Raw genomic sequence first — 24,345 nt, forward strand, 5'->3', positions numbered from 1 at the left:
ATGTATCTTTAGAACGTATTTAGATGAGTGCCCAAACACTAGCCTGAATAAACGTGTACACAAAACAGTTACAATGTATTTTGTTTTTCACAGTCAATAAAAAATCCAGTCATTCATATTTGTAACTTTTATTTTTTTCTGGCATGTAAAGTACAAATAATTAAACAATTCCATGAAAAAGTCTTCAAGCGTCTTCAGCTGAAATCCCAGTAATAAATATCCTAGACTAAACTGAAAGGTTTTTTTTTTTTCTTTGTTAAATTTTGACATTGTTCATTTGGTCATGTTTGGAAGTATGAGATTTTGTATTTCTTCCGCTGATAGTGGTGTCAGCGGAACTGTTTTGATCATTTTCACCTTTGATTTGTTCTACCATTCCAGGAAAATGTAAGAAAAACATCACTAAGATACTGCGTCCCCTCTTCTAAATAAATAGACACAAAATACAGTTGGTTGAGAAACAGAAGGACCACTCCCCCCTTTACTACCCTAGAGACTCCCAAGAAAACCTTCCTGCAGCTTTTCTGAGCCGTGCTTTATAAATGCCAGGCTGGGTTTCCTAAGAACATCTTTTGTTTCGGTCGCACAAATTGATATTGATACTGATGATCTCAGTATTACAATGCTTTAACAGAAACAAAACCCCTTATATTTGTATCTTTGAATTGGATTGACCCATCAGCATAAACAGGAAAGCATCTTGAGAGCTTAACAAACCCAGGACAGCTCCCCTGTTACTGGCTAAATGCTTGACCCTCAAATGGCCCAAAGCCTCACTACAGGGGCTGTCCCGCTTCTCAGGGGTTCACCGAGTGGTTGAAAAAACAAGACTGTGATTAGATTAAATAATTAAAAGAGTTTCATTTAACAAGACAAACAGAACACAGGCAGTAAAGGCATAACATCTAGCACACAGCATGTATGTTTATACACTTCAATTAGTTAAATATAGCAGTGCATTCTTTGACTATGGAGAACTTTTCCAAATCGTACTTCTAAAGCTGTTTTTCTATTTGTCCCCCTTTGTAAGAAACGAAATGGTGTAACCACAATTTTGGCAAACTTAAAATCTTTTAAACTTGCAAATATAATGAAATAAACCATAAATATACACAAAACATACTTTATACGAGGCAATAATAATAATCATAATAAATAGTTTTTAAGTTAACAATAAGTTAAAACTACAAGCTTAAAGTCGCCCAAATAATACAAGTTTGTTGGCGCTATTTTGAATTTTTTCTGTTTAAATTATTTTATGTTGCAACAAAAGCTACCACAGACTTTTACAAACACAATTGAACACAGTTTGATTGAAATCAAAAATCTAACTAAGTCTAAAATCTGCATACACTGTAAAAACTGCAACTAATTAAGTAATGGAAGAAAAATAACAAACTGTACCCAATCAATGCAACCAAACATAATATTTGACCCATGTGTGTTCTCTATGGCAACATCAACAACACAAATACGCTAATTTAACAAGTGAGTCTGGATATGTAAATGAAATCAATAAGTTACAGGAAAATAAAATGATATTTGAAATTGACATGGGCTAAAACTGATGATATATTAGACAGTATTCCTTTCAAGGTCATCGAGATTTGCTCTATTAGGTCAGCCAAATACGCAATTTGTTTGAGCTTGCATGGTCAGAGCACAAATTAGGGGCTGAGGAAGTGATTGTGAAAATTTGTCGATCACAGCTCTCATTGCTCGGTTGAATTTTTCTTGAATGAGTCTGCTCATTTCCAATGGTTCTTTGTCCAAACTTTTGCTCCTTTCGCTCTTTCCGCAAACCTTTTCAGTGTGACGTTTAATTTCTTTTTTTAAAAATATATATCATTTGTTCTCAGTCAATATAAAAACAAAGCACATTGCACTTACTGTTCCATAGGAAAGTTTTTTTGTCTTTTTAAATGATTATTGTTGTTGCTCAAGCAGTGTAGTACTGTTTCCTGCCATGGTCCTTCGCTCTCTACTGTACAATAGGTGTAGGTCTTTGTGGAGACTGTGTGTGAAAGGTTGTTTCGGGCTTTGAGTTTGGTCTGTGGCTTGACTGTACTACATCGGACATGGCTGGGCAAACGACTCCAGCTGCAGTTCAACCCGGCCTGTTATCTCGGTTGTTCCTCACGTCTATCACTGGTCTCATCAAATTCTCAGCCCTACTCTGCTATCTCTTGCAAATTGCTCAACTCAAAATAGCTCCATTAGCTCTTTTGTGTGGTCAGCTCTGGACACGCCAGCGACAGTCATTCAGAGTTATTTCGGGAAGTGAAACAGTATGAGTCAGATTGAAAGATGCCAGAGTCAGTATTTGAACTGGTGCAATGTTGATGGTTTTAAACGATTAAATTGGTCACAAGACAAAGCAGATGATATAAATGTCGGGGGGAAATACATTAGACGGATGGATATGACTTTTCGTCTTTTGTCAATAGGTGAATCGATTCATCCCAATTTATTTTTGATATGCCTTTTTCATCATTCGGTGTGTGCATGAAATGTGTGCAAATGAGAATGCTTGCAGCTGTTTCATGTTAGCATTTGGTTTAGTGGATTCAGGATTTACAAATGCAAACTGATATGCGCAACTTAGATATTTAAAAGTAACGATAACGGAAATTGTAGAGGGTCCTTATTCAATAAATAACATAGATTTGTACAGCAATTACTCTGGGAATAATATAGTTAGTCTTAATCATCCTTCTTGGTACTGACTTGCAAAGCAATTCTTTGGCAAAAATCAAATCTACCTAATCGTAATAATCATGCTCAATGTTTGTTTTTAATTGGCGAACCTGTTCTAGTCTGCATTCTTTCTCTTATTTAATTTTTTATTTGCAAGCAGCGATTCCGTTTTTTTCAGCTGAGCCAATGAGCTGCCTTCGCTGCAGCTCTGTCTGGGATTCTCAGGTCAAAGAACTTCACTTCACTGCACCATCGTTGAAGCAGCGCTGTACACAACTTCAGGACGAGAGATGTGAGCGTGTCTAAGCACTCAGAAGTAGAGATGGGTCTGTCAGGTGACACCCCTAACTGGTAAATCTTCCTCTTTTCATGCCAAATTTGTTTTCTTTTCAATCGGGTTGAATGTTTTTTTACGAGACACAATGTTTCCTTTTCCCCTTCCTACACCCCCCACCCAAACACCGCATGCTTGTCCCCCCCTTGCTCTGCGAAGATCAGAGGGTTTAAAATAAAGCCATGCGATGTCCCAATTTTTCCAAGCTTAAGAATCTGTAAAAATTCAGCACAAGGTCTTGTTCTTTTGTATGTATAAAAATAGATTTATCTCTAATGTAATCCTTTCAAAGAGATCGTCCTCTTTGGCTAACACAGCGTCATTTAGAAAAGCAAAAGCAACATGTCTTGAATATATTTGACCTTGTTTTAATCTATTATCATGTGCAGATGTCTTGATATTGAAAGACAGCTCTCCCCATGGAAATTCTTAAGTCTGGTCTTTAGCAGACAATTCAACTCGGCAGAATGGCCTTAATGTTTCATCAGGGTGCCATTAATAATTTTCATGCAATTGGGCTGAGGATATTTTGAGAAATGCTATTTTCGTGGCAGTGCCAAATAGATCTGAGGCGAATAAATGAGCAGCTTTCTGTTGTAAACAGAAATATAATTGTGACACTTATTTGCGGTCTCGCTGTCCGACAGTCATCTTTTGAGAGGGCAGGAAGCTTTTAAGAGAATAGAGGGGGTTTTAAATAAAACTGAGGAAAGAGCATTTGGAAAAAGCTGAAGGAACTGGTAATATTTTCTCCTCAAAGGATCAACGATCATTTTAACAACGCCAGATATCTCTGCTCACTCATGTGACTCTGAAGTCAGCTTTATAAAGGTTCAGCCACTATAAACTGCAGTCCTCTCTATCTGCTCTGTGCATGTTGTTACTGTGGAGCGCATGTATTCTGCTGAAATGCAAAACTTTGACCTCATTTGCTGAGGTAGCTTCTATGTGTGCACTAGACTGAAGAATAATACCGGTGCTCTTGAGTTTTTGCTCATCTGTTTCTGTCCCTCTGCAGACCCGCCGCGACCATTGTTCAGACCATGGGTGTGTTGTTCGACATTTTTTTACTTTACGTTATTTTTTGCAGCTACTGGGATCATCACATGATCAAATCTGAAGAACTTCTCTTGATACGGGAATGTTCAAATTCAAAGCAGTCAGCTGGAACAACATAAAATGGTCTTCTTTCGCATCTTTTTTCTTGATGTCTCGACACCAATGTTAGTTAAAGGGATCTCACACCAAATCATGGCTGACACAGTCGTGCAAAGTAAAATGGCCTGAGGGCAATGTTAAATAAAGGTGTAATAAAAACAATGGCGCAAAAAGTGAAAACACACCGGTATTTTCCTTTGGACGTGGCCGTGTTATGGTGAAACTGTTTTCCCCTCGCATTCGTCACTCCCTTGCCCACGAGAGAATTACTAATTAACACTGTCACCATGCAGATATCCTGCCACTCTGCTCTGAGTTCACTTGCAGTCTGTTTGTGTTGAATCCATCTTGAGCATAGATTAGAAGAAAAAATACAGGAACTTCTCTTTTGTTTCTGTGGACTAAATATGTGTATATTTCCTAGTTACTGAACAGTGTTTCTGTGATACATAAGTGACGATTGTGTTGTTCGGTGTGCGACTGTGAGGGACAGAGGGATTCTGATGGCCTTTGGACTACTCTTTTCTGTGACCAGTATTCAGTTTAATTCGTTAACCTAAATTATTATTGGGTCTGAGCTAACAAGCTCACATAGGGTAGAGAAACTGCCTTTACGTTAGGCACCACCTAATTGCAGGTCAGGAAACAGTAGTCAAAGTTTCTAGAAAATGCTTACATACTCGGCTATTATAACCACCTTAAATATTGAATATATAGTTATATTTGAATAGACGTATATAAGAGAACACTGTTTTTTAACTTCATTTTCTTTGATCTAAAAAAATCGCTGATTCAAAATGCCCAAGTGTAAAAAAGTGACTACATCCTCTCCAGCAAGATAGTGGGAGAGATGGTGGGGTAAGAGTTTGGGTAAATTGCACATATTCTTTCATTTAAATTTTTCGATCATTTTGTTCATCAGTTTTCATTATTTGCCTGAATTCAATCAAAGCACTCAGTACACATTCTCTGTCACATTCGTTAGACTGTCTCCTAAATAGATAGCTCTTGCCCCTACCCAACAAACCAGCTTCGTACCCCTTCTAATTCAATCCAGGCAAATAAAGGAAGGACTAGCATGTTGTGTAAAGAGAAAAGAAAAACTCCACTAGTGTGTTTGTTTGAAACTCTGACATGTGTATGCTCGAGTATGGATATGTTTGGTTATGTGTGTGCGTGTGTGTGATTATCTGCATGTCTGTGTAATAATATATTATGTATTTGTGTGAGAATGTGTCAGAGAGAGACTCAGTCCAGGCCCATGTAGAGTGATGGCACGGGGAGCTCAGGTAGCTCCCCCTGCAGGTCGAAGGAGCTGGTGCCAGCAGCCTCTCTCTCTCAGGCCTTGTGCTGCTTGCTGGTTTTGAAGGAAACCTGCAGCACGCGGTCACCCAGGCGGTAGCCGTTAAGGCTAGCAATGGCCATGGCGGCTTCGTCGTAGTTGGTCATGGTGACAAAGCCAAAGCCCTTACATTTGTTGGTGGTGAAGTCACGGATGACCTTGACATTGGTAACGGCGCCGAAAGGCCCAAAGAGCTGCCACAGGACGCTCTCGTCTGCCTCGGGGGACAGGTTGTACACAAAGATGCACCATCCGGCTCCAGTTGGACCAGTAAGGTTGACTCCGGCAAGGCTGGTCATGCTGTCAATGGTGATGGGCGAGAATCTGGGGAAGAGAGTAGGAGAACTACCATGGGTGTCATTCTGAAGTTCAACACAGCATTCAGTGCACTATCCTGTCTCTAGTGGGCATATGGGCATCTGTTCGAAATGATAAAGCTTGTATGGTGTCGAGGGACCCATCTCCATCCCCTCTGCTGTACAGTAAGTACATAAATATGCGGTCACTGCAGTGGTTCCAAAGTACCCAATTGCAAACAAAATGACACTTTATGCCCTGAGACACAGACGCCCCCACAATCTGCACATTATCTCATTTCTCTGCTGACCAAAGCCTCTGGAAGAATTAAAACGCATGAATCACAATGTTCAACAGAAATCACAGTATTGAACAAAACACAGAAACCTAGAGAGGGATGAAAAGCAAATTGGAATCCAAATCATACAAAAACTGGAGCAAACAGAGGAGACGCAAACGGAATCTGGTATGTCCATGCTGGTGAAAAAAAGGGACATTAAAGCAACTGAAACTGACAATGTTAGTTCATAAATAAAGACATAGATAAATTATTGCTATTAATTAAAACAAACGAACAAAAAGGTTAAACAAAGCCATGCCAGAATACCCTGCTGTCGGGAGGCTGCATCATTGCCTACTGCAATTACAGTTTGTATTTTATTACTGGGCTGCTTCTGTAACATGGTTAAATGGGGAGTGGGCATTAAGAATTATGGCCATCATCTAGTTTTGAGATGAAGTCAGCAGGTGGTATTCCGGGCACTTTGTTTGAGGTTTTTATTTTGGCATGGATGCTTTTGAAAGTACACCTTTGGCATTTACCTCTTGACTCCGTAGCTGGCGTTTAGTAAATTGTCGAGTCTGCAACGCAAGAGGGAGAATGAAGGGGATGCAGAAGTTAGTTATGAGCTCTACAAGGAAGGGGGTCTGTCATTTTAACATGCTGCTCCTTCACCAGCTGGCCTCCAGAGGGCATCCTTCACTGCACCGCAGTCCCAAACCATCCAACCAACTGATGGCTGGTCAAATACTCCAGTGAATACGTGCCTCAACTGGTATTTAAACGGGAGTTCAGCTGTTAAAAGCTCCAAAACAGGTCCCCATTTTAATAGTTAAACTATAAGGCCATTCACATCTACCAATTAAAAAGGTATTATCCATAGTGAGTAAGTGACTAACCCCAGAGGATATCTAACAGCTGTTTGTGAAGTTCCATGAGATTATTTCATACTGGAAACCTTCGACTTAAAAAACGCTTTAGCCTTGAATTGCAATTAACACACGTAGATGTGGCCAATTTTTTTTACAATTTCAATAATCATAAATCCTATCATGCCTATTACTACAGGCAAAACTCGAAGTATCAGTATGATTCTTCTCAAAGCAAAGTTTATTTAGCGTTGTTTTTGTATTATACTTGATAAAATCTGGTCGCTTACATTGGTTTTGAGCTGTTATTTGGATCTGGTCCCTTTCCAAGTGAAGGGATCACGCTGCAGTTTAGAAGAAAGTCAGAGAAAAAGAGTGAGAAGGAGGGACAATGTCATATTGCCATTTCCTTCTTTACTATAAAGTAACAATATTGCGAAAAGGAACAGGTTATTAGTGAGTGTTAATAGTGACAGAAATGTTTGTTTTTCCATTTGGGATTCGTTTGACCATTCAGTTTTTCCTGCTTGTAGTATTTCACCACACTTGCTGTTTTTGGCTTTGTGCGACTTCATCTGCTGAACTGTTCTTGAACATAGACACTGAAGAACATTTACTCTTAGCTATTATCTTGTGTAGTTGAGGCTCGACTCCATGTAACACTGACACAACGAAATGTTGGCACACTTAGCCCATTGCATTAAACACTTGAAGGACAGTTTCTTTAAGCAAAGCAACAGAGCAGGATGACCTGTGATTTGGTCTTGAAAAATATCCTTTTATAGACTTTTTGTATCTGTTGGGTTGAGTCAAAGGTTAGTACCTGAAACGCTGAGTCTGGTGGTGCAGGGGCCCCGTGTAGCGGCGGGCTGCGGTCTGGTACAGCTGAGTCAGTAAGGCCTGGCCTGTCTTCTGGCTGGGGTTGTTTGCGAACTTGACAGTGATGGGCTCAGCGGCCCCCAAAGGCTTCTGTCCGTTCAGACCTTTGATGGCCTCCTCTGCTTCATTTCGCTTGTCAAACCGGATGAAACCCACTCCTCGTGATACGCCTGCTCCGATTGAGAAAACAAGCCGATGTTACTACCTTGGCATCAACTGTTGCTTCCTAGACTGGGGTAAATGGAGTTCATCGAGATAAATCGAGCCTTCAGAAGTGATATGAGGTTGTACCTGTAACTTGGTCCACTAGGATGCGGGATGTGATGATGCGACCGTATTGGGAAAACAGCTGTTCCATGTCTTTCTGGCTCATGGTCTTGGGGAGTCCACTTACATATAGGTTGGCATCACGAATAGAAGCCGAACTTGGCCGGGCATATGATACCTAAGTAAATAAAAAATTGCATTTTTATTTAAAATACCCCCAAATCGCATTTGTCTCAGAGGGCTTCAATGGGAGAAAAACAGAGACTTCTAGTATGGAAATATGTCAGTAGCCTGATCTAAATGGATTAAGTTCCCAACAAGGGCCCAGCACATCAGCTCTATTTTGACTCCCACTGATTTCTCCTTATTCACCACCCCCACAGTTCAAACTCTCTCTTTGGTATCTGTGGATTTAATCATTGCTTTTAAGGTCACACTGAGCCACAATGAGACGCTCAGACATGACTGTGACCATTACCCAAACGAATATCAATCACCAGTTAACAAGCCAAGATGTCAGCTTTGATTTGCACTGAGAAAAGCCCTAGAAGCTGCATATCCCTGAATTCACCAGCGACTTAATTAGTGCGCAGCCATTTTTGGTGTGTCTGTGTTTGTATCCCTTATGGTTTTCTCTTGGTCTACTTTCCGAAGATTCTCCCTCTACTGGTGCTGAGGAATATATGATTCATTGTGAAAGCAATTACACACATTTTCGCTATTGTGTTCATGTGCGCATGTGAGCACATGTGTGGTAGATAGTCCAGTTCAGTGCATTGTTGGGAGTGTTGTGTTTGTGTGTGAAGGAGAGACAGAGTGAGTGTTGTGTGAGATAGGCTGAGCTGCCCTCCCTATCCTGCCTCCTTCCTTTGTCTCTCTCCTCTGGGAGAGAACAGCTCCACTGGCAAAACAGCAAACAATGCAAGAGCATCACAAGACGGGCAGGATCCTCGACAACTTCAATACACACTGCTGCCGCATACTGTGCAAATGCATGTGTATTGTTGTGATGTTAACATTTTTTGTTATTTTTCACAAACTTTTTGTAGCATTAAAATTGCGCCAACAGCTTTATTTGTGCCTGAGTTAAAAAAAAAAAGGCCAAATGACATTGCGTGTATATTATCTTCCAAATGAATACAGGTGTTCTGATTTCCTCCATCAGTACAAAGCACCAGTGTCAGTGTGTACACAGACGGACTGTATGAGCAGGAGGGTTGTGTGGTGCAGTGATTAGGGTGTTCTGGACGAGTCAGAGGGGAGTTGCTGTGTTCAGGGAGCAGAGGCTGCCCTATAATTAACCCTCTCCCCGTCGCTCCCATAGTACAGATGGTGCCTGAAGCCCATATGGCCTCTAATCCCGTCATTGGCATTCTGCTCTCCAAGCAACCCCCCTACCATTTTACCGTGCCCCCTCCCTCACAGCCTCACCCCTCTCTATTGAATGGAAAGCCGAGATATAAAACCGTGGCATTGAGGTTTTTTTTTTAATTTGTAGTTAGATATTAAGAAGTTGTTTATAGACGGAGCGATCTGTGTTTAGACACATCAGATAATTAATAATTGCCTTTAGATAAGAGTTATAACAAATTGTTATAATTAGCCCTGACAATTTTAAGCACTCTTCTTGTATTTGAAAGTTTATACTCAATATTTCATACAATACACAATGTGTATTGGTTCTTCCAAGCGTATCCAGTTCTCGGCCTAGCCTGCTCATAGTTCATTGTTGGATCGGTCACAAGTCACGATCAACGCCCCTTTTCGTGGACAGCTGTCGCTAAATCACCTGCTCTGCTCTCTCCCAAATTTGATTTCTTGATCCTTCAGTTTGTCTGCATCTTTGATCCACTTTGATCAGGTTGGGGTAGGGGGGGGGGGGGGTTGAAAGGAAGTAGTGATTAATAGTTTACCCCCCCCCATCCCCGTTCCTTCATCTGATTTTTGGACAAAGAAGGCCCCTAATTAGCCCCGATTGGAGGCAGATGGGGTAACCTGGTCTGACCCTCGTGCACCCACAGTCAGACGTCGTAATTACATTTCCATCACAATAACCTCGGCATGCTGTCCGCCCCTTGCTTTCTGACCTCCACTCTCTTCTTCTCTTTTCACCCTTTTCTCTCACTTCCTTTGTTCTAGCCACGGCTCCCTTCTGCCTCCTCCTCCCCATTTTCCTCCCCTCCCTCTGTCACGTCTGTCCCCATCTCTCTCAGTACCCCCCCCCCCACACACACACACAGACCTACCCAACCCCCTTAACAAAATCTCCACTTCCTTTCTTTTTGTCTAGCACGCCATGTAGATTTGAGTAATGAAGAGTGAATATCGTGGAGTAGGGGTCTGCTCACCTTGATTGTTTTGGTCTGTAGTTTTAGACCATTCAGTGTGTTGATGGCCTTGTCTGCATCATTTGGATCCACATAGTTTACAAACCCGTAGCCCAAACTCTGACCTGGAGACACAGGGAAGGCTTAGGGTTGTTGAGTATTATCAAAAAAAACATTTGAACCACTTTTCTGTTTTCAATGTGGACAACGCGTTGTACCTGTTATCTTGTCTCTGACGAGCTTGCAGGATTCAATCTCTCCAATGCTACCAAACAAACTTTTGAACTCTTCTTGAGTCATGTTCTGAGGCAGATAGTTGACGATCAGGTTGGTCTTGCTGTCATCTGTGGAGCCATTGGTGCTGATGACTGGACCATTTGGCATACTGGTTCCGCTTGGACCATTGGACACCTGGGTTTCCATGGTGCTGATTATCTGCTGAGGAAGAGGGTGGGGTTAGATTTGTATTTTTTACAAAATAACACAAAAGGACAGAGTTGTGAGACGGTTGTATTAACATGCATATCTGCTATTCGCACACAATGATGAATTAAAAAATAGAAGGCACGCACGCTACAACGAACACAGACTGTCCCATATGTCACTGTCAGAGGCAAAGGTTTGGAATCAGCATTGCTAAAATGGAGATGGATGCATGGTCTGATTTATCATCCTCCCCCCTCCCCCTTTTCACCCCATCTTTCCTCGTCTCTCGCTCCTCGCCGCTGGTGCTGCAGATGTCACAGTCCCTTTTTGCCTTACTCCTCCCCTCCCCCTACACTCTTCCAGGGTCAAACACCATTACATCATTACACGGAGATGGATAGCTGTGATGGTGGTATGTGAGTCTGGCGCAAGGCCGAGGAAGTGAGGGGTTGCGGGGGGTCGACACGCCGGACAAAGGCTAGAGTGAATGTTAAATGGATTTATTGCTGCAATATATGAAGGGCATCACGTTGGTTTAAAAAATTATTTAGGATTACACTTTTGTTCTTCTGACTTTGCTATGGGGTCTTTGTGGTCAACTGACTTTTATTTTTGTAAATTGGGTAAGGGTTTGGGTAGGTGCACAGTGTAGTGTTTGTGTCTGTTGTGTGCACCATCATGTAGCTCAATTTGATCCACAAGAGATTCTCAAGGAACATCTGTTTGGTCAGAAACTGCTCCACTTTCTCCTCCCTCCATCTTTTCTTACTCTGAATCATGAAATATCATTACAAAATGATAAGTTGTCCTGCTTGTGGTGTTGTTGCTTGGTCTGACATCGAAGCTAAATATCTGTAAGGATTTGTTCAGCTTTTTGAATCAGATAAAAATATTCAAAATCTGTAGGGTATGATTATCAACTCTTTTTATTTACATAACATTCACATATTGAATATTTATGAAAGCTGTTGTTTTCATTTACATCCGAATCATTTTCAAGTTAGATATTTGATTTATATCCCATGTCAGAGATAATAAGTTTGCATGTTTAGATTTCGGTTCTCTTTGTTTGCTCATGCAACTAATATGATCTTCAGGAACATAACCATGTGTACATTTGTGTGTTTTTGAGTGTACACTTGGGACTTTGGTACATTTAGGTACCTGAATTCCTTCTTTCACCAAAAACACTGTAAAGTCTCTGGATACACAGTTTTAATATGTACTTGTGGGGACAGTGTAAATTACCGTGTTAAATTGTGGGTTTGAGCTGGTACAGATCTCCAACTGGTGGGTGTTATGTATGTCAATAGGACTAAATGAGTCTTCTCTAAACTCCTGGGGACTAAAGTGGAGTCCAATGCAAGAAAGGGACTTAATTAATGAATCTTTAGAATTATTTTCAAATTATTTTGAAGGATTTTCCTAACGTGGTGGAGGCTGGAGGACTTTTTTGTTTCTTAAAACATACGCAACTTGATTATAATGCCCCGAGTGGGGTGAGTATGTATTTAATGCTCTCTTATGTATTTTTTTTTACTGGGTACCTGGAATGATCAGTGACACAGACAAGGACTTTTTTTGAAGGTGGAAATGTGGCTTTTCACACTATTTTTTTTAATCCACCATCCTATTTGACTTCTAATGCGTTCCATTTCAGTGCCATTATCAAATCTAAAATAACTCATTCCTTCTATTACATATTCAAATCTGTGTGCCATTTCAGATTTTCTCTCTCCAACTCTGGCAGCCACGACTGGCTCTGTCTAATGTGCCTTTTTCCCTTGTGTCCATAAACCTACTGTCTCGCTTTGAGCCTCACCTCAACTCAGGTTACCCAGGTAACGGCCCCTCAAAGACTGCATTGTTTCTAATGGCAGAGTGGCTTTCTGGCTTTAAGCTCAGTGTGTTTGTGTCTGTTCTTATTAGGAGCAGATACACAGGTCAGATATTTTCCCTACCATGTACCTATATACAAGGCTTTACAGATGTGGTGAATATCAATTTGTCAAATTGATAATGACCACCGTTGACAAGGGTTGAGAATTAAGGAAGTCTGCACATAAAATAAAATAAACTGACATTTACATAAAAAGGGATGCTTAAGTAAAATCATGTAAAGAGTTTAACATACAGCTAAAATGCCAGCTGACAGAAAAAGGTGGAATGAAGCTGTAATCTTATATGAATTGTAATACTGACCTATAGTGCATTGTCGTGTGATGTGATGCATCTGACTGTTTCGAGATATGAGTAACTGAATGTGTCCCAAATATGACAAAAGCATTTTGAAGAAGAAAGAAAGAAAAAAAACACACATATTAGGGCCAACTGAAATAACCCTCAGCGTGACAGAACACGCAGCCCTAGTGAACAGTGTGAAGTTATATAATTCTCAGAGCCACTGAGTTAGGGCTGGACACTGAGGTTGGCTGACACGAGCAGCAACTTAGATTTGTGTACAGAAATAGAGAGAAAAGGCGTCCTCTGAAGTTATGTGAAACAAATAGAAAAGATAAAAACCACAGATGACTATTTCATCCGTGGGCGGACATATTTTATATTGTACACCAACAACAGAAATCTAATCGAATAGTAATAGAGTTTAGTTTGCAGTAACCTAATTACTATGACATGGAAAAGTCAGTCTGATGTAGGAAGGCCTACAAATGCATGACTACTCACAGCCTGCCCAGTATAGATCTACTCAGGCTACAGACATTTCATCTTCTGGAGACAATAAAAAATCCTCACTCCAGGGGCACATTGTAAACGTGACATCCAAGGCGTAACCATTACCCTTTCTATCGCCAACATATTTCGTATTAACTACCCAATAAGAATAGGTCACTATCATTTAAAAATTGTCTTTACAAATATTCAAAAGGTTACGGGTTGTTAGGGTAGCACTATGTGTCCCACGCTGTTTTTTTTCTATTTTGGGGTTCTGTGAGATCTCCCTCAATATTTAATGTACTGCATCAGCATCGCCTACACATGGTCCCAGACTTGCACGCAAACAGGAGCCCTGCCTCCCCCTGCCAAACACACAAACCCAGACTTGCACACAAAACAGAAACCCTGCCTCCACTGCCAAGCACATGTACCACCTACACTGTACGCTATTAAATTACAAAGCACAGAAGCATTACATGACTGAATGTGAGTGCAGTCGATCTTTCTCTGTCTTCTGATGTTTATAAACAGCTTCCCCCCCTCCTCAATTCATTTCTGCTCCAAATGTTTCATTAAGAAGCAACATAAAATGTATTTAAATGTCAGTGGACTGAAACATGTGAAAGAAAAGGACATGTTCACTACTTGTATTTTTGCTTTGACATGCAGTCTCGGCCATGAGGGATTAGGGTTTTAAGTACAACTGCATCATCAAACAAAAATACAAACATCTATATATTGATTTTTGTTTAGCTTGAATTAATAATGGTAAGAGGAGACTGGTTTCTCCGTTTAACAAAACCCTGCCTCTAGTCCACGTTATATTGCCATATGTGAAGATTTTTTAACATTTTTATAATTTCTTTATTCTATTTTTTTGGGGAAGGCATGAATCAAAAGTAAACGCAAGGCTGGATTGTAAATGAGCCTTCTAAATAACACAGATTACAGGATTATCCCAAACAAAGGGCATTAGCCACACTCTCTGCAGCTTAAGGGATCATGGTGGCAGCTGTAAAACAACAGGACGACAGGAGTCACAGCTCGTGTCAGCCCCACCGCCTCCCATTCTACCCGGCAGACTAAAAATAAAAGATTTTATCAAAGATTTCTTCGCTGCGAGTGTGTTGTGCCTTGATAAGATGGAAGAAGACAACGTCAAAGGCTCGCGGAGACAAATCCGCCCTACGAGTCCCTGTAGCATGCGGGGCGCTATCCAGCGTGCTGAAAAAGGGAGTGGCTTTCGAACGGTCTCATTTCAGGCCACACGGGCCCGTGAAACCAGCAAAGATTCGTTTTTTAATTTCATTTTCAGCCGAGTTTAAAACGTTTGAAATTTAGATAGTCATTAAAAACACACATTTAAGTCAGATGGATTAACCCCCGATTTCTGTGTCTTTCCTATTCAGACGTTGTTGATTTATTTTTTAAAGGCAAGACTTGTGAGCTCTGCAGGCATTCATGAACCGGGGGCGCCTTTTTGCTGAATAAACGTATTGAAGCGACCAAACAAAAGAGCCACCCGTTCCTCCTCTTCTCCCTCGCAGAGGCTATGGCAGCACTATGAATATTAATGTAAACAGTGGCGCTTTGTGTTGTGGCCAGGGGCTGCAGGACTCCCCGGGAACAATGGCTGTTACAGTTGCCAGCTCCAAGTCAAAAATAATTTTAAAAATATAAAATTAAAACATCAACCATGGTTTTTTTTGATGTGGATATATTTCCAATACACGATTTTCTTATTTAGCTGTATTTTTTTTTTCTCAATGAAGGAAAAGGCAAATAACCACCATTATTAATAGATCCACCAGAGACAATAAGGATTTTCAAACAATTTGAACGCCATTTTTTTATGATTAATATTTGTTTCCTGGATATTATTGTCAGGGAAAATTGGTTTTGCTGTCTCAGGCAGAAAACGCATCCCCCATCTCTCTTTCTTCCTTTCAGGTTTTATATTTGTTGCTGATAATAACATGTAGTCGAAGGCAACAGGAGGCAAATCACTGCTTACATAATTGCATCTAATGTCTCGTGTAAGTCAGACAATGTTGTCTTAACTAGAGAAAATATATACATCTTTTTGTCTGTGAAATGACCTCGAATTTTAAAAAGCAAAAGCCAGTGATAACATTTTAGTTCCTCAAAGGCTCTGTTGTTGCTCTGGCATCAGACTGGTTTACAGTGATGGCCTCGGCTGTCCTTGTCCTTGAATTGTGTAAGTGCCTCGGAAAGGTTATCTGACTCAACGCTTTTATTTGCTTGGCACTGCGGTACAGCCACGGAGGACTGCGGACCATGTGGATGGGGAGCTACAGCCTCTGCCCCAGTGACACTGCTCGTCTACGAGGCCTGCGAGGGACAATGGGAAGCTACGCTGAGATGAATTAAAGACCTGGAGATGGAAACGTGCACGTCAGGTGCACATCAGTCCCAGACTTTCTCTCTCTCTCACACACACACACACACACACGCACGGTGAAACAACCTGCTGTCCATTTCGCACTGTTTTATTCGATGTTGTGAACCTTTCCCTTTCCGAGCATCGAGATGTTGAAAGTTCACGGTCCTCCATCTCTAACATCCCATCCTCTCTCTGATTTAAATATTTATGATGTGTTCCTTGTATTATTAGTCATTGACTGAATAGCCTTAACATTTAATGATAAGTCGGTATCAGCCTAGTTTACATCAGCCAATACACAAAATTCATCAAACTATTAAACTAATGATTTTCTTGGGAAGGCGCACATGTCTAATTTTAAAGTTGGACCTGGAGTATTAGTGCGTAACGCTGATTCCAGTTTTATTATTAATATCCCGGCTTCTGGAATTCTAGTAAATTGCTGTTCTGAGATAAACAACCTGCTATCAACAGTATGCGTCAAGAGGTAAACCGGAGAATGGGCTACAGGCCGTTTGATGCTCCAAGGCCCTTGTTTGGTGCTCAGGTCCAGCAGAGACACGCCCAATCCGGCCTTCGGCGCACAGCAAAGCTAATTTATCACTGCCCGCATCTCCTCTTTTCTTTTTTTTTTTTTTTTAACCCCACAAGCGCAGCGCAAGGCACGCATGGCCATCTTGTAGTGCTACGTACACTCGATGTGATTCTTGGAGCAAATGCGCTTTAAAATGGAGATGTCCGTGCGCGTCCTAACATACACACGCCGCCGCGGCCTCCGAGATTTCCAGCCCATTTAACTCTCGGTCGCGTCGCAACGACGAGCCCTGAGGAATTTTGGACTCTGCCTGCTTCAATGTATACCAGCGGATGCGTAATCCTCCACTCCCCCTCCCATCCCCCCTCCCGGAGTGACTCGACCCTTTTTTTTCTCTCCTTCTTCTTTTTCCTCGCTGGATGGGCCCTCAGCCTCCAAGGTATCATGTTTTGTCTCAGAATGCCGACTCAAGCATCCTTGTGGTGCGCCAGGCAAAGAAAGCGAGCCCACTGCCTCCCAACCCCCCCATCCGAAGCCCTCATCTCCTCTCCTTCTCTCCATCTCCACTCCATCACTCTAAAGCTGCGGAATTCCTAAAATCTTAACTCCTGCCTCCTTCAGGAACTGTATATTCACAGCTGCGACATTTAGACAGCCAGAGTGGCTGTGATGCCGAAGAGTAATAGCCGGAGCTTTCTAAAATGGCAGGATAAAGACTTTATCCATAGCTGAGGATGACTGCAGGCTGGAGCACAGCCGGCATGGCGCATCACTCAGTATGAGATTGCTAAGTGCCACTATTGATTCTTAATCATATCATAAGAATTACATTGCAGATTGGACTCTAATCCTTTAGTTCCTGTATGTTTTGGTACGCGGATAAAGCCCTGGAGCTCCATTTAAAATCATATTCGCCCCCCAGCAAAGGCACATCGGCAAGGAAGATGTGAGATAAATCTGTGTATTGCTATATCACACGTGTACATTTCATTTTCAACACATCCATCACCAAAGGGCTGACATACAATGTGAGCATGCTGCTACAACATCCCCCTCACAAACATAAAAGAAATAGAGTCATACGTACAGTAACCATTCTTGACGTACAATGAAAGAAATCTAGGTCCTTCTTTGCACTGGTCTTGAAGCTGAACGGATGAGTATCTTATGTTGCACGACCCTTGTGTTTTCTGCCAGGAGTCCAAATGAAAACAAAAAAACAAAAAAAGGAAAAAAATACAATCTTCGCCAAGGGATCTCAGCCCTCTGAGATGGTAGGTGTCCTCTATAGGATGAAAATGAGGAGAAAGGGCTTTTCTGCTGGCTGATGATGAGGAGGGAGAGCGTTCTCTCCGAGTGGCGTGGGCGATGGTTCAGGAAAAAAAGAGAAGCAGTGATCCTCGGCAGGGTGTGTCCAGGGGAGGATGTTCTGTTTCTGCTGTTTTGTGTGTAATTCCCTGCTCCTCTCGCAGTCTCCTTCTGTGCCTCTGCTGCAATGTTCTTCTTTTATGCGTCCTCCTGGCTGGCAGTGCACGCTGCTGATTGGCTAATTGTGCAGGGAGGGTACTACATGGCAGCCATTGCAATGCGCTCCTCTCCCATTATCCCCTTCAGGAGAGATCACCAAGAGTCCCCCCTCCTCCTCCCTCCCACCCTCCTTTCCCTTTTCCATCCCTGCCCTTCCATGTCTCCACTCCCTCCTTCTCTCTGCCCTTCCTTTCTTCCTGCCCCCCTCTTCACTCACACACACACTCACTCACACACACACACACACACACACACACACACACACACACACACACACACACACACACACACACACACACACACACACAGAGAGCAGAGTGAATAGGGCTCCACCTGCACTCTCAGAACAGATGGGTGCAGCAGAAGACAGCGGTCTAGTCTCTCTCATTCCTCAGTCTTTGCACTCACTTCTCCCTCAGCACAGCCCCTCTCCTTTCTATTTCATTTTCCTTTTAGGCCTTGTTTGAAACCATAGCAAACAACTTCACTCCTTGCGTCTTTGTCTTTGAGAATAAAAGCGGTTTAGAGCGTAAATCTACAGACGTCCTGAGTCCGCGTTGTCGGCTGATAGTCACAGAATTGCATGAATGTGGAAAAAAGGCACAAAAGTACACAAAAACTGGTTGTGAATCGTGGCTACAAACAAAGCATCCAATCCATAATAATAAGACTAATGATTGGCTGATTTCTGGACATCTCGAGTGCAAGGCAGATGGCTAGCTATAGGGTCAGCTGCAGCTATGAGAATAACAAATTAGACGCCCCCTGAATTAATATTTATCCTTTAAATGGTGAGTTTAGAAAGGTGCAGTTGTAGTTTTGATCAAGCTGTGCCGAACGATTTCCTCCCCTGGTTTAACGAACAGAAATGTGGCCAGCAGTGATTTTTGTCTCACTTTATGACATCCCAGTATCCTCTTCCTGAGGAGTGGTCGTCTCTCTTTACCCACCTCCTGCTGCTCCCTCCTGTGTCCCTAGCTGTGTGGTGAGTGCTCACTGAGACATGCTGTTTGGGCTCATCTATAATGCATCCCCTGCCCCGGGACATCATGTGTGACAAATGACCTATTTCTGTGCAGACCCCCATAGGGCCTTGACCCGGGGGGGTGGGGGTGCGAGCGAGTGTACGTAAATCAGTGTACATTTGTTTATTTGTGTATGTCTGGGGGAGCTGTTCACGTGAGGGAAGTGACGTGGTGAAGCAGGGTTGTGCTCTGTGTAGAGGAGAGTCGACTAAAACCTCTTGTGTGTGTTTAAAAAAAAAAAATGGTCGACGAGTGGTCAAGTGGAGCTGATGTGAGCCCTCCTGCAACAACAATCAGTTCCTCTGCTCTGCTCTTCCCAACTGACCTTGAGGAGTCCTCAGACGTCTCCGGCGTGAATGATGGTGCACGTGAGGAAACGGTTTGCGTTATTGACACTGGTCACTTGCCGTCGATGGATGTCCGTCTGCAATCAGATAAAGACATATTGCAGGATGCTGAAGTAGCCAATTTCCCCATTCTGTGTGTCTTTTGATTGTTTCTCACCACCTTCCAGCCCCTTCTTCCTGATCACTCTTGTTATGCCCTCTCCTCCTCTCTGTCATTGTCCCGCAGCGCTCTTCCAGTCAGATTCTGATCATGGGCCCTGGTTAGTCTGATATTTTACATAATTGCCTTACATAAGTAGCAAGCTCGACTCAGAGCTTGGATGATATTAGTGGGGATGAATATTGCATGAGGAAAGCACTCGTTAAGCGTTAATAAGAGGATAGAGATGGAGCCCCACTGTCAGTCTGTCTTAACCCCGCCCCCACCGTTCTGTCAAGCAGTGACTCAACTCAGCCTGGACGCGTTGGAGCCTTTGAGTCAGTTTGTCAGAGAGGGTGGAGGAGTGTGTGTCTGTGTGCACAGGCCCATACGTGTTTGTGCGTGTGTTGCGGCTGCGAAGAGATGGTGAGATTCGGTCATTAGGTGCTTGTGTTTTTTCCGGCTTTGTTTGCCGGATAAAAGCGGCTCTTCTAACACAAAGGCGCCCAGGTCTGTCAACTGACTGCAGCCCCACTTACAGTTCACACTTGATGTGAATAAATGGGCTTAATTGTGGCCCCTCATTAGAGCCCCGGTTAGTAGCACGGCAGCTGAATCCTCCCTGTGGGTAAGAGGGCATTTGAAGCGCCAATGCACATTATTGAATCCAAGGATCAAGCTTTGGTTTTGCTTAAAAGCCTTTTTGTTATTCTACTGATTATTTTCTTACTGTTAAGGGTTCTGATCAGGAGTCTTGTTGCAATGGCCCTTTTCTCTTGCCGTATTGTGGAATGCTCCTTGTTGCTGGAGGGATGCACTGCCAGAGAAGACACACCGAGCACCGCTACCTGTGCAATTGTCCTATAGAAAATATATTTCATATGGAGAATAGAAGTGCACATATGCAACATATAATTTTTATTTTAACAATACAATTTTAATTATATAAAGAGTTTCCATAAAACCTGTATGCCAGCAGTGTTTGGTTATCTGATTTATAATTTATTTTCTAGCCAGACTAGTAAATCCACAATGACACAAAATCTTGTATATTGCAGAAAAAACCCTTTAGGTCTGAATTCCATAGCCTCATCTCTATTATTCCCGTAGTCTTACGTCAAAATGAAGGCCTGTTGCCACTGCCCTGCGGTAAGGTAGTGGCCTGTGAGTGAGAGAGAGAAGAAGAGAGGGGGAGAGTGAGAGAGTGACACTATATGACAGTGTATCTGGGGGATGGGTTGGATGATTCAGCCTCAGGTTTGGTTACTTCAGTGGTCTCTCCACTAGGCCTGGCTCCTGGCAATTCAGGGGTTTTCGTGGCAGCAGCAGTGATGCCGTTATTGCTTTCAGGAAAGGGTCCAAAATAAAATTAGCCTCTTTTTAAAAAGACATTTGTTGATAATGGCAACTGGCCTAATTCAACCCTTTATGTACGATTTAGCCAATTTTCTCGTGGTCTCCCTCGTGGCTTCGCTCTTGCACTTTCTCTCTGCCTCTCTCCTCCCTTTTCTCTCGATATCTTCCTCTCCCTCTGCCTGTCTGGATGTGTTGTCTCTTGGCTATTATTAGAGTAGACAGGCTGGTGGGAGGAAGTCTCTGAAGTAGACGGTCTTGTCATCTTTTTATTTATGGATTATATTCTGCTTCCCGTGTGCCTGTTTAATTCTTTGTGCACGATTATCCGATCTGTTTGTATTCGTTCACAGGAGAACAGAGTATTTCCAATCTCTCAGGCAGTGTCCACATGCTCCACCTCCTTATAATTTGATTGAAGAAAAACATTATTATGTTGATATGTAATAATATATGTTAATGGTAAGATTACCGGTGCCACGTCTGTATTTTGATGTGGCTTTGAGATTGGCTGAAGCAGGACTAACCCCCTTTGCAGAGACCATGTCTTGCTCGAAACCTTTTTAAATATAAAGTCGTGGTTATTAATCTTTCATTTTGTCCTGTCTGAGTTGGTATCTAGGGAGAGACCTTAAATACACAAAGCTCTTAGACATTCTCTTTGTTTTTCTCTCGCTCCTTTTCTTGCTGCTTTCTTTCTATCTGACATGAAAAAAACACACACACAAGTGACAGACAAAAAACGAGTAGATGAAGTGCATGTACTGTATGCCTGTTTCCGTTAGGCTGAGCTGTTTTTAGCTTCATGAACTGTGTACATGCCTTACTTATAATTCACAATGGGGGAAAAAACACACATCTCCTTCCCCCATCTGAAATGTTCTCGCTGTACTTTGATGTAGAATCTTTTGCATTTCCTTGACAGAGGAAAAAACTTGATTATCAGATGGATAACATTGGGCTGTCCAAAGGGATTATGATAGGTTTAGCCATTGCACTCTATCTTTTCCCCCTTCATCTTTCTCCATCCTCCTCTCCTCTTTCAATATCTGGCTCTCTCTCTCTCCATGTAGTCCAGCTCTCTCCCCCTCATGCCTCTCCCCTGTTTCAGTAATAGGAGACTTGAAATCAATAGCACATTAGTCTGGCCGGAAACTCTTGTGGAATTAAATATGAATGACTGAGATTGCAGCTCTACCTGCTGCTGAGAGAGATGCATGATGGCTCTTGGGGATATGGGGATTTTTTTAATTTTTTCATTCCTCCCTGCAGTAAACAGTCAGGCCATTTTGTGCTGTTCTTCCAGCTGACCGGATGACTGCTCTACCTTGTTTTGTCTGAGATCTGTGTGCAGCTTGTGGACTTGTTTGATAGGTATTGTTTGGATTTGTCATTTCGTCTTCGGCACTGAACAGTGACCGGTCCGATAACATGATTTGATAGAGCAAATACGATAGTGGACGTCACAAAGCAGCGACAGCTCAGGAGGCAAGAAGAATCAGCCGGCCACACCCATCCTCCAAACACAGCAGCAGCAACATTTGAATATGAAAGAACCCTCTGGTTATCAGCAGATTGCATCTGACTTTTTTTCCACTATTTCCTCCAAATACAATATGTGCTTTCTTCATTAAGCGTTCATGCTGGAACTTTTTAAAATGCAAATTTCGTGACTTGGTCGTCTTCCATTTTCATTAACTGGCTCACTGTGTACAGTGGAAACATTTCTTTCACCATACTGTTTGGCTTAAAAGCATAATCTGCAAGGTGGTTGGAAAGTGCTAGCTGGTGGGAGGAAGGTAATTCAAGACAAAAAGCCACTGCATATGCTTCTGGGAATTGGTAGAGGCTTGGGTACCAGTAAGCTAATACACATAAATGATAGTGGTAGATGTATTTGTGAGCTATATTTCATCCCATCAGAGATGAAACGGTTTGTGACAGATGGAGTGATATTGTTCCCCTGTATGGCCCATGAGTGCGGCCCCTCCTGTTTCCCCTCCCTGACAGATGTAGGGGGAGGACCACAGTGCACTCTTCTTTCTTTCAATTGATTTGGGTGCTTGAACCCTTAGGGACTAAAGGATGGTGTTGGGTTGGGGGGTGGTTGTAATGGTGATGGGGGGGTTTAGTCATTTCCTGCAGCGCAGAAACTGTAAAAAGTCTAACGCAAGTACTGTAAAGAACTCATAAACATATTGTATGCATACATCTGCATATATTCAATCACGGAGCACGCTAATAGCAGCGTGTTCACGGCACTGAGCGGAGCTGGAAGGGAACATTTCCATAAATCTTCGTTAGTGAGTAGCAGCATAGCAGTCACCCATGCATGTGATGTAGGCAAAGTGAAAGTGTGGATGTTTCTGTTTGATTAGCTGAAATCGTTTTGAGGACGATGTGGTGAATACCAGCTCTAGGTTGGTGTGGGGGGTTTTGCACAATTTAGCAAATTTTGAGTGATCTAGCACTGATTGCTTTCTCCCACCTGCCAAACCTCTGACTGCAGGATCAACACTGTAGCAGATGTGTCCTGTTGCTGGAGCCTGCTCTCTGTCCCTAGAGGCTAAAAGGTCAAAAGGGTGGAGGTCGAGCCAGAGACTCTGCTGAAGATGCCTCGTGTTGATGCTTTGAGAGAAACAAACAAATGAGCATCTGCCTGCCCCGTGTAAAGGACACCACCATGGGACGGAGATGAGAATAAGCATTATTGATTGCAATATTCAGTCGGGTGTAATTCCTCCATCCTGCTTTAAGACTACCGTAACTAGCAAAAAACTGCAATTCTTTTTTTTTTTACCAACAAAGTTGTATATCTAATTAAATAACCCAGAGAAACATTTCCTTTTTAATAAATTATTTCATGTGTCATTGGCCCCCATACCCCCTATTTTGTTTCCCCTTTATCTGAAGGAAAGATTGTGGGGTTGTCCTTCCTTTTTAGGACTTAATGTTGTTAAAGTTGGTTCTGCTGGCGGAGTAATGTCCTGGAAGCAGACCCCAGGAAGAAAAAACGTGGTTAATGGTTTTAATAGGACTCCCTGGTGGGGGGGATAGAGAGGGGATGTGCCCCGGCCACGGGCGCGTGGCGGCGGAGCAGGTGGATGACGGGCAGCTGAGTAGTGGGCTCAAGGGGGAGGGGGCATCCATTTTGGAGGACTCTTGGGGTTCAGAGAAACCCTGAAAAAAAAAGCAAACCCATCTGGAACTGAGGCGGGGGCTCTGGTGTGAAAGAGATCTAGTGGGTGGTGTCTGACACTCTCTCTTTTGTTCTTTGGTAACACAGCAGTGATGTTGGTGGTGGTGGGGGCTCTGGCTGCCGTGGGGGCTGGGCGCTCAAACAATAGTGCCGATCTAGGAATTGAAAGCCTTCGATGAACAGAAAGGCAAGGAAGCCGTCAGGGAAGGTGCAGGCAGAAGGATAAAGCCAGCATGGGTTCAGCCCACTTATTGTACGTGGGCT

General features: G+C 42.6%; 1 protein-coding gene across 7 annotated transcripts; it reads right to left on the reverse strand.

Moving 5' to 3' along the window:
- Positions 1-12: 12 nt before the first annotated feature.
- On the reverse strand, positions 13-18,112 carry elavl3 (ELAV like neuron-specific RNA binding protein 3). Of its 7 annotated transcripts, none has more exons than XM_062408026.1 (8): positions 17,579-18,112; positions 10,669-10,885; positions 10,472-10,575; positions 8,148-8,301; positions 7,801-8,026; positions 7,268-7,321; positions 6,651-6,689; positions 13-5,855 (listed from the first exon to the last, which is right to left on the reverse strand). In XM_062408026.1, the coding sequence occupies exons 1-8, from the start codon at positions 17,585-17,587 to the stop codon at positions 5,528-5,530; spliced, it is 1,131 nt and encodes a 376-aa protein (XP_062264010.1). In that variant the 5' UTR covers positions 17,588-18,112; the 3' UTR covers positions 13-5,527. The 7 variants fall into 7 exon arrangements, with proteins under 7 accessions (XP_062264010.1, XP_062264007.1, XP_062264009.1 ...); XM_062408023.1 differs by having other exon boundaries at positions 13-5,876; XM_062408025.1 differs by having other exon boundaries at positions 7,801-8,029.
- Between the last annotated feature and the right edge of the window lie 6,233 nt (positions 18,113-24,345).

The sequence above is a fragment of the Platichthys flesus genome, chromosome 16 (assembly GCF_949316205.1).
Source record: "Platichthys flesus chromosome 16, fPlaFle2.1, whole genome shotgun sequence".
NCBI classification, from domain to species: domain Eukaryota; kingdom Metazoa; phylum Chordata; class Actinopteri; order Pleuronectiformes; family Pleuronectidae; genus Platichthys; species Platichthys flesus.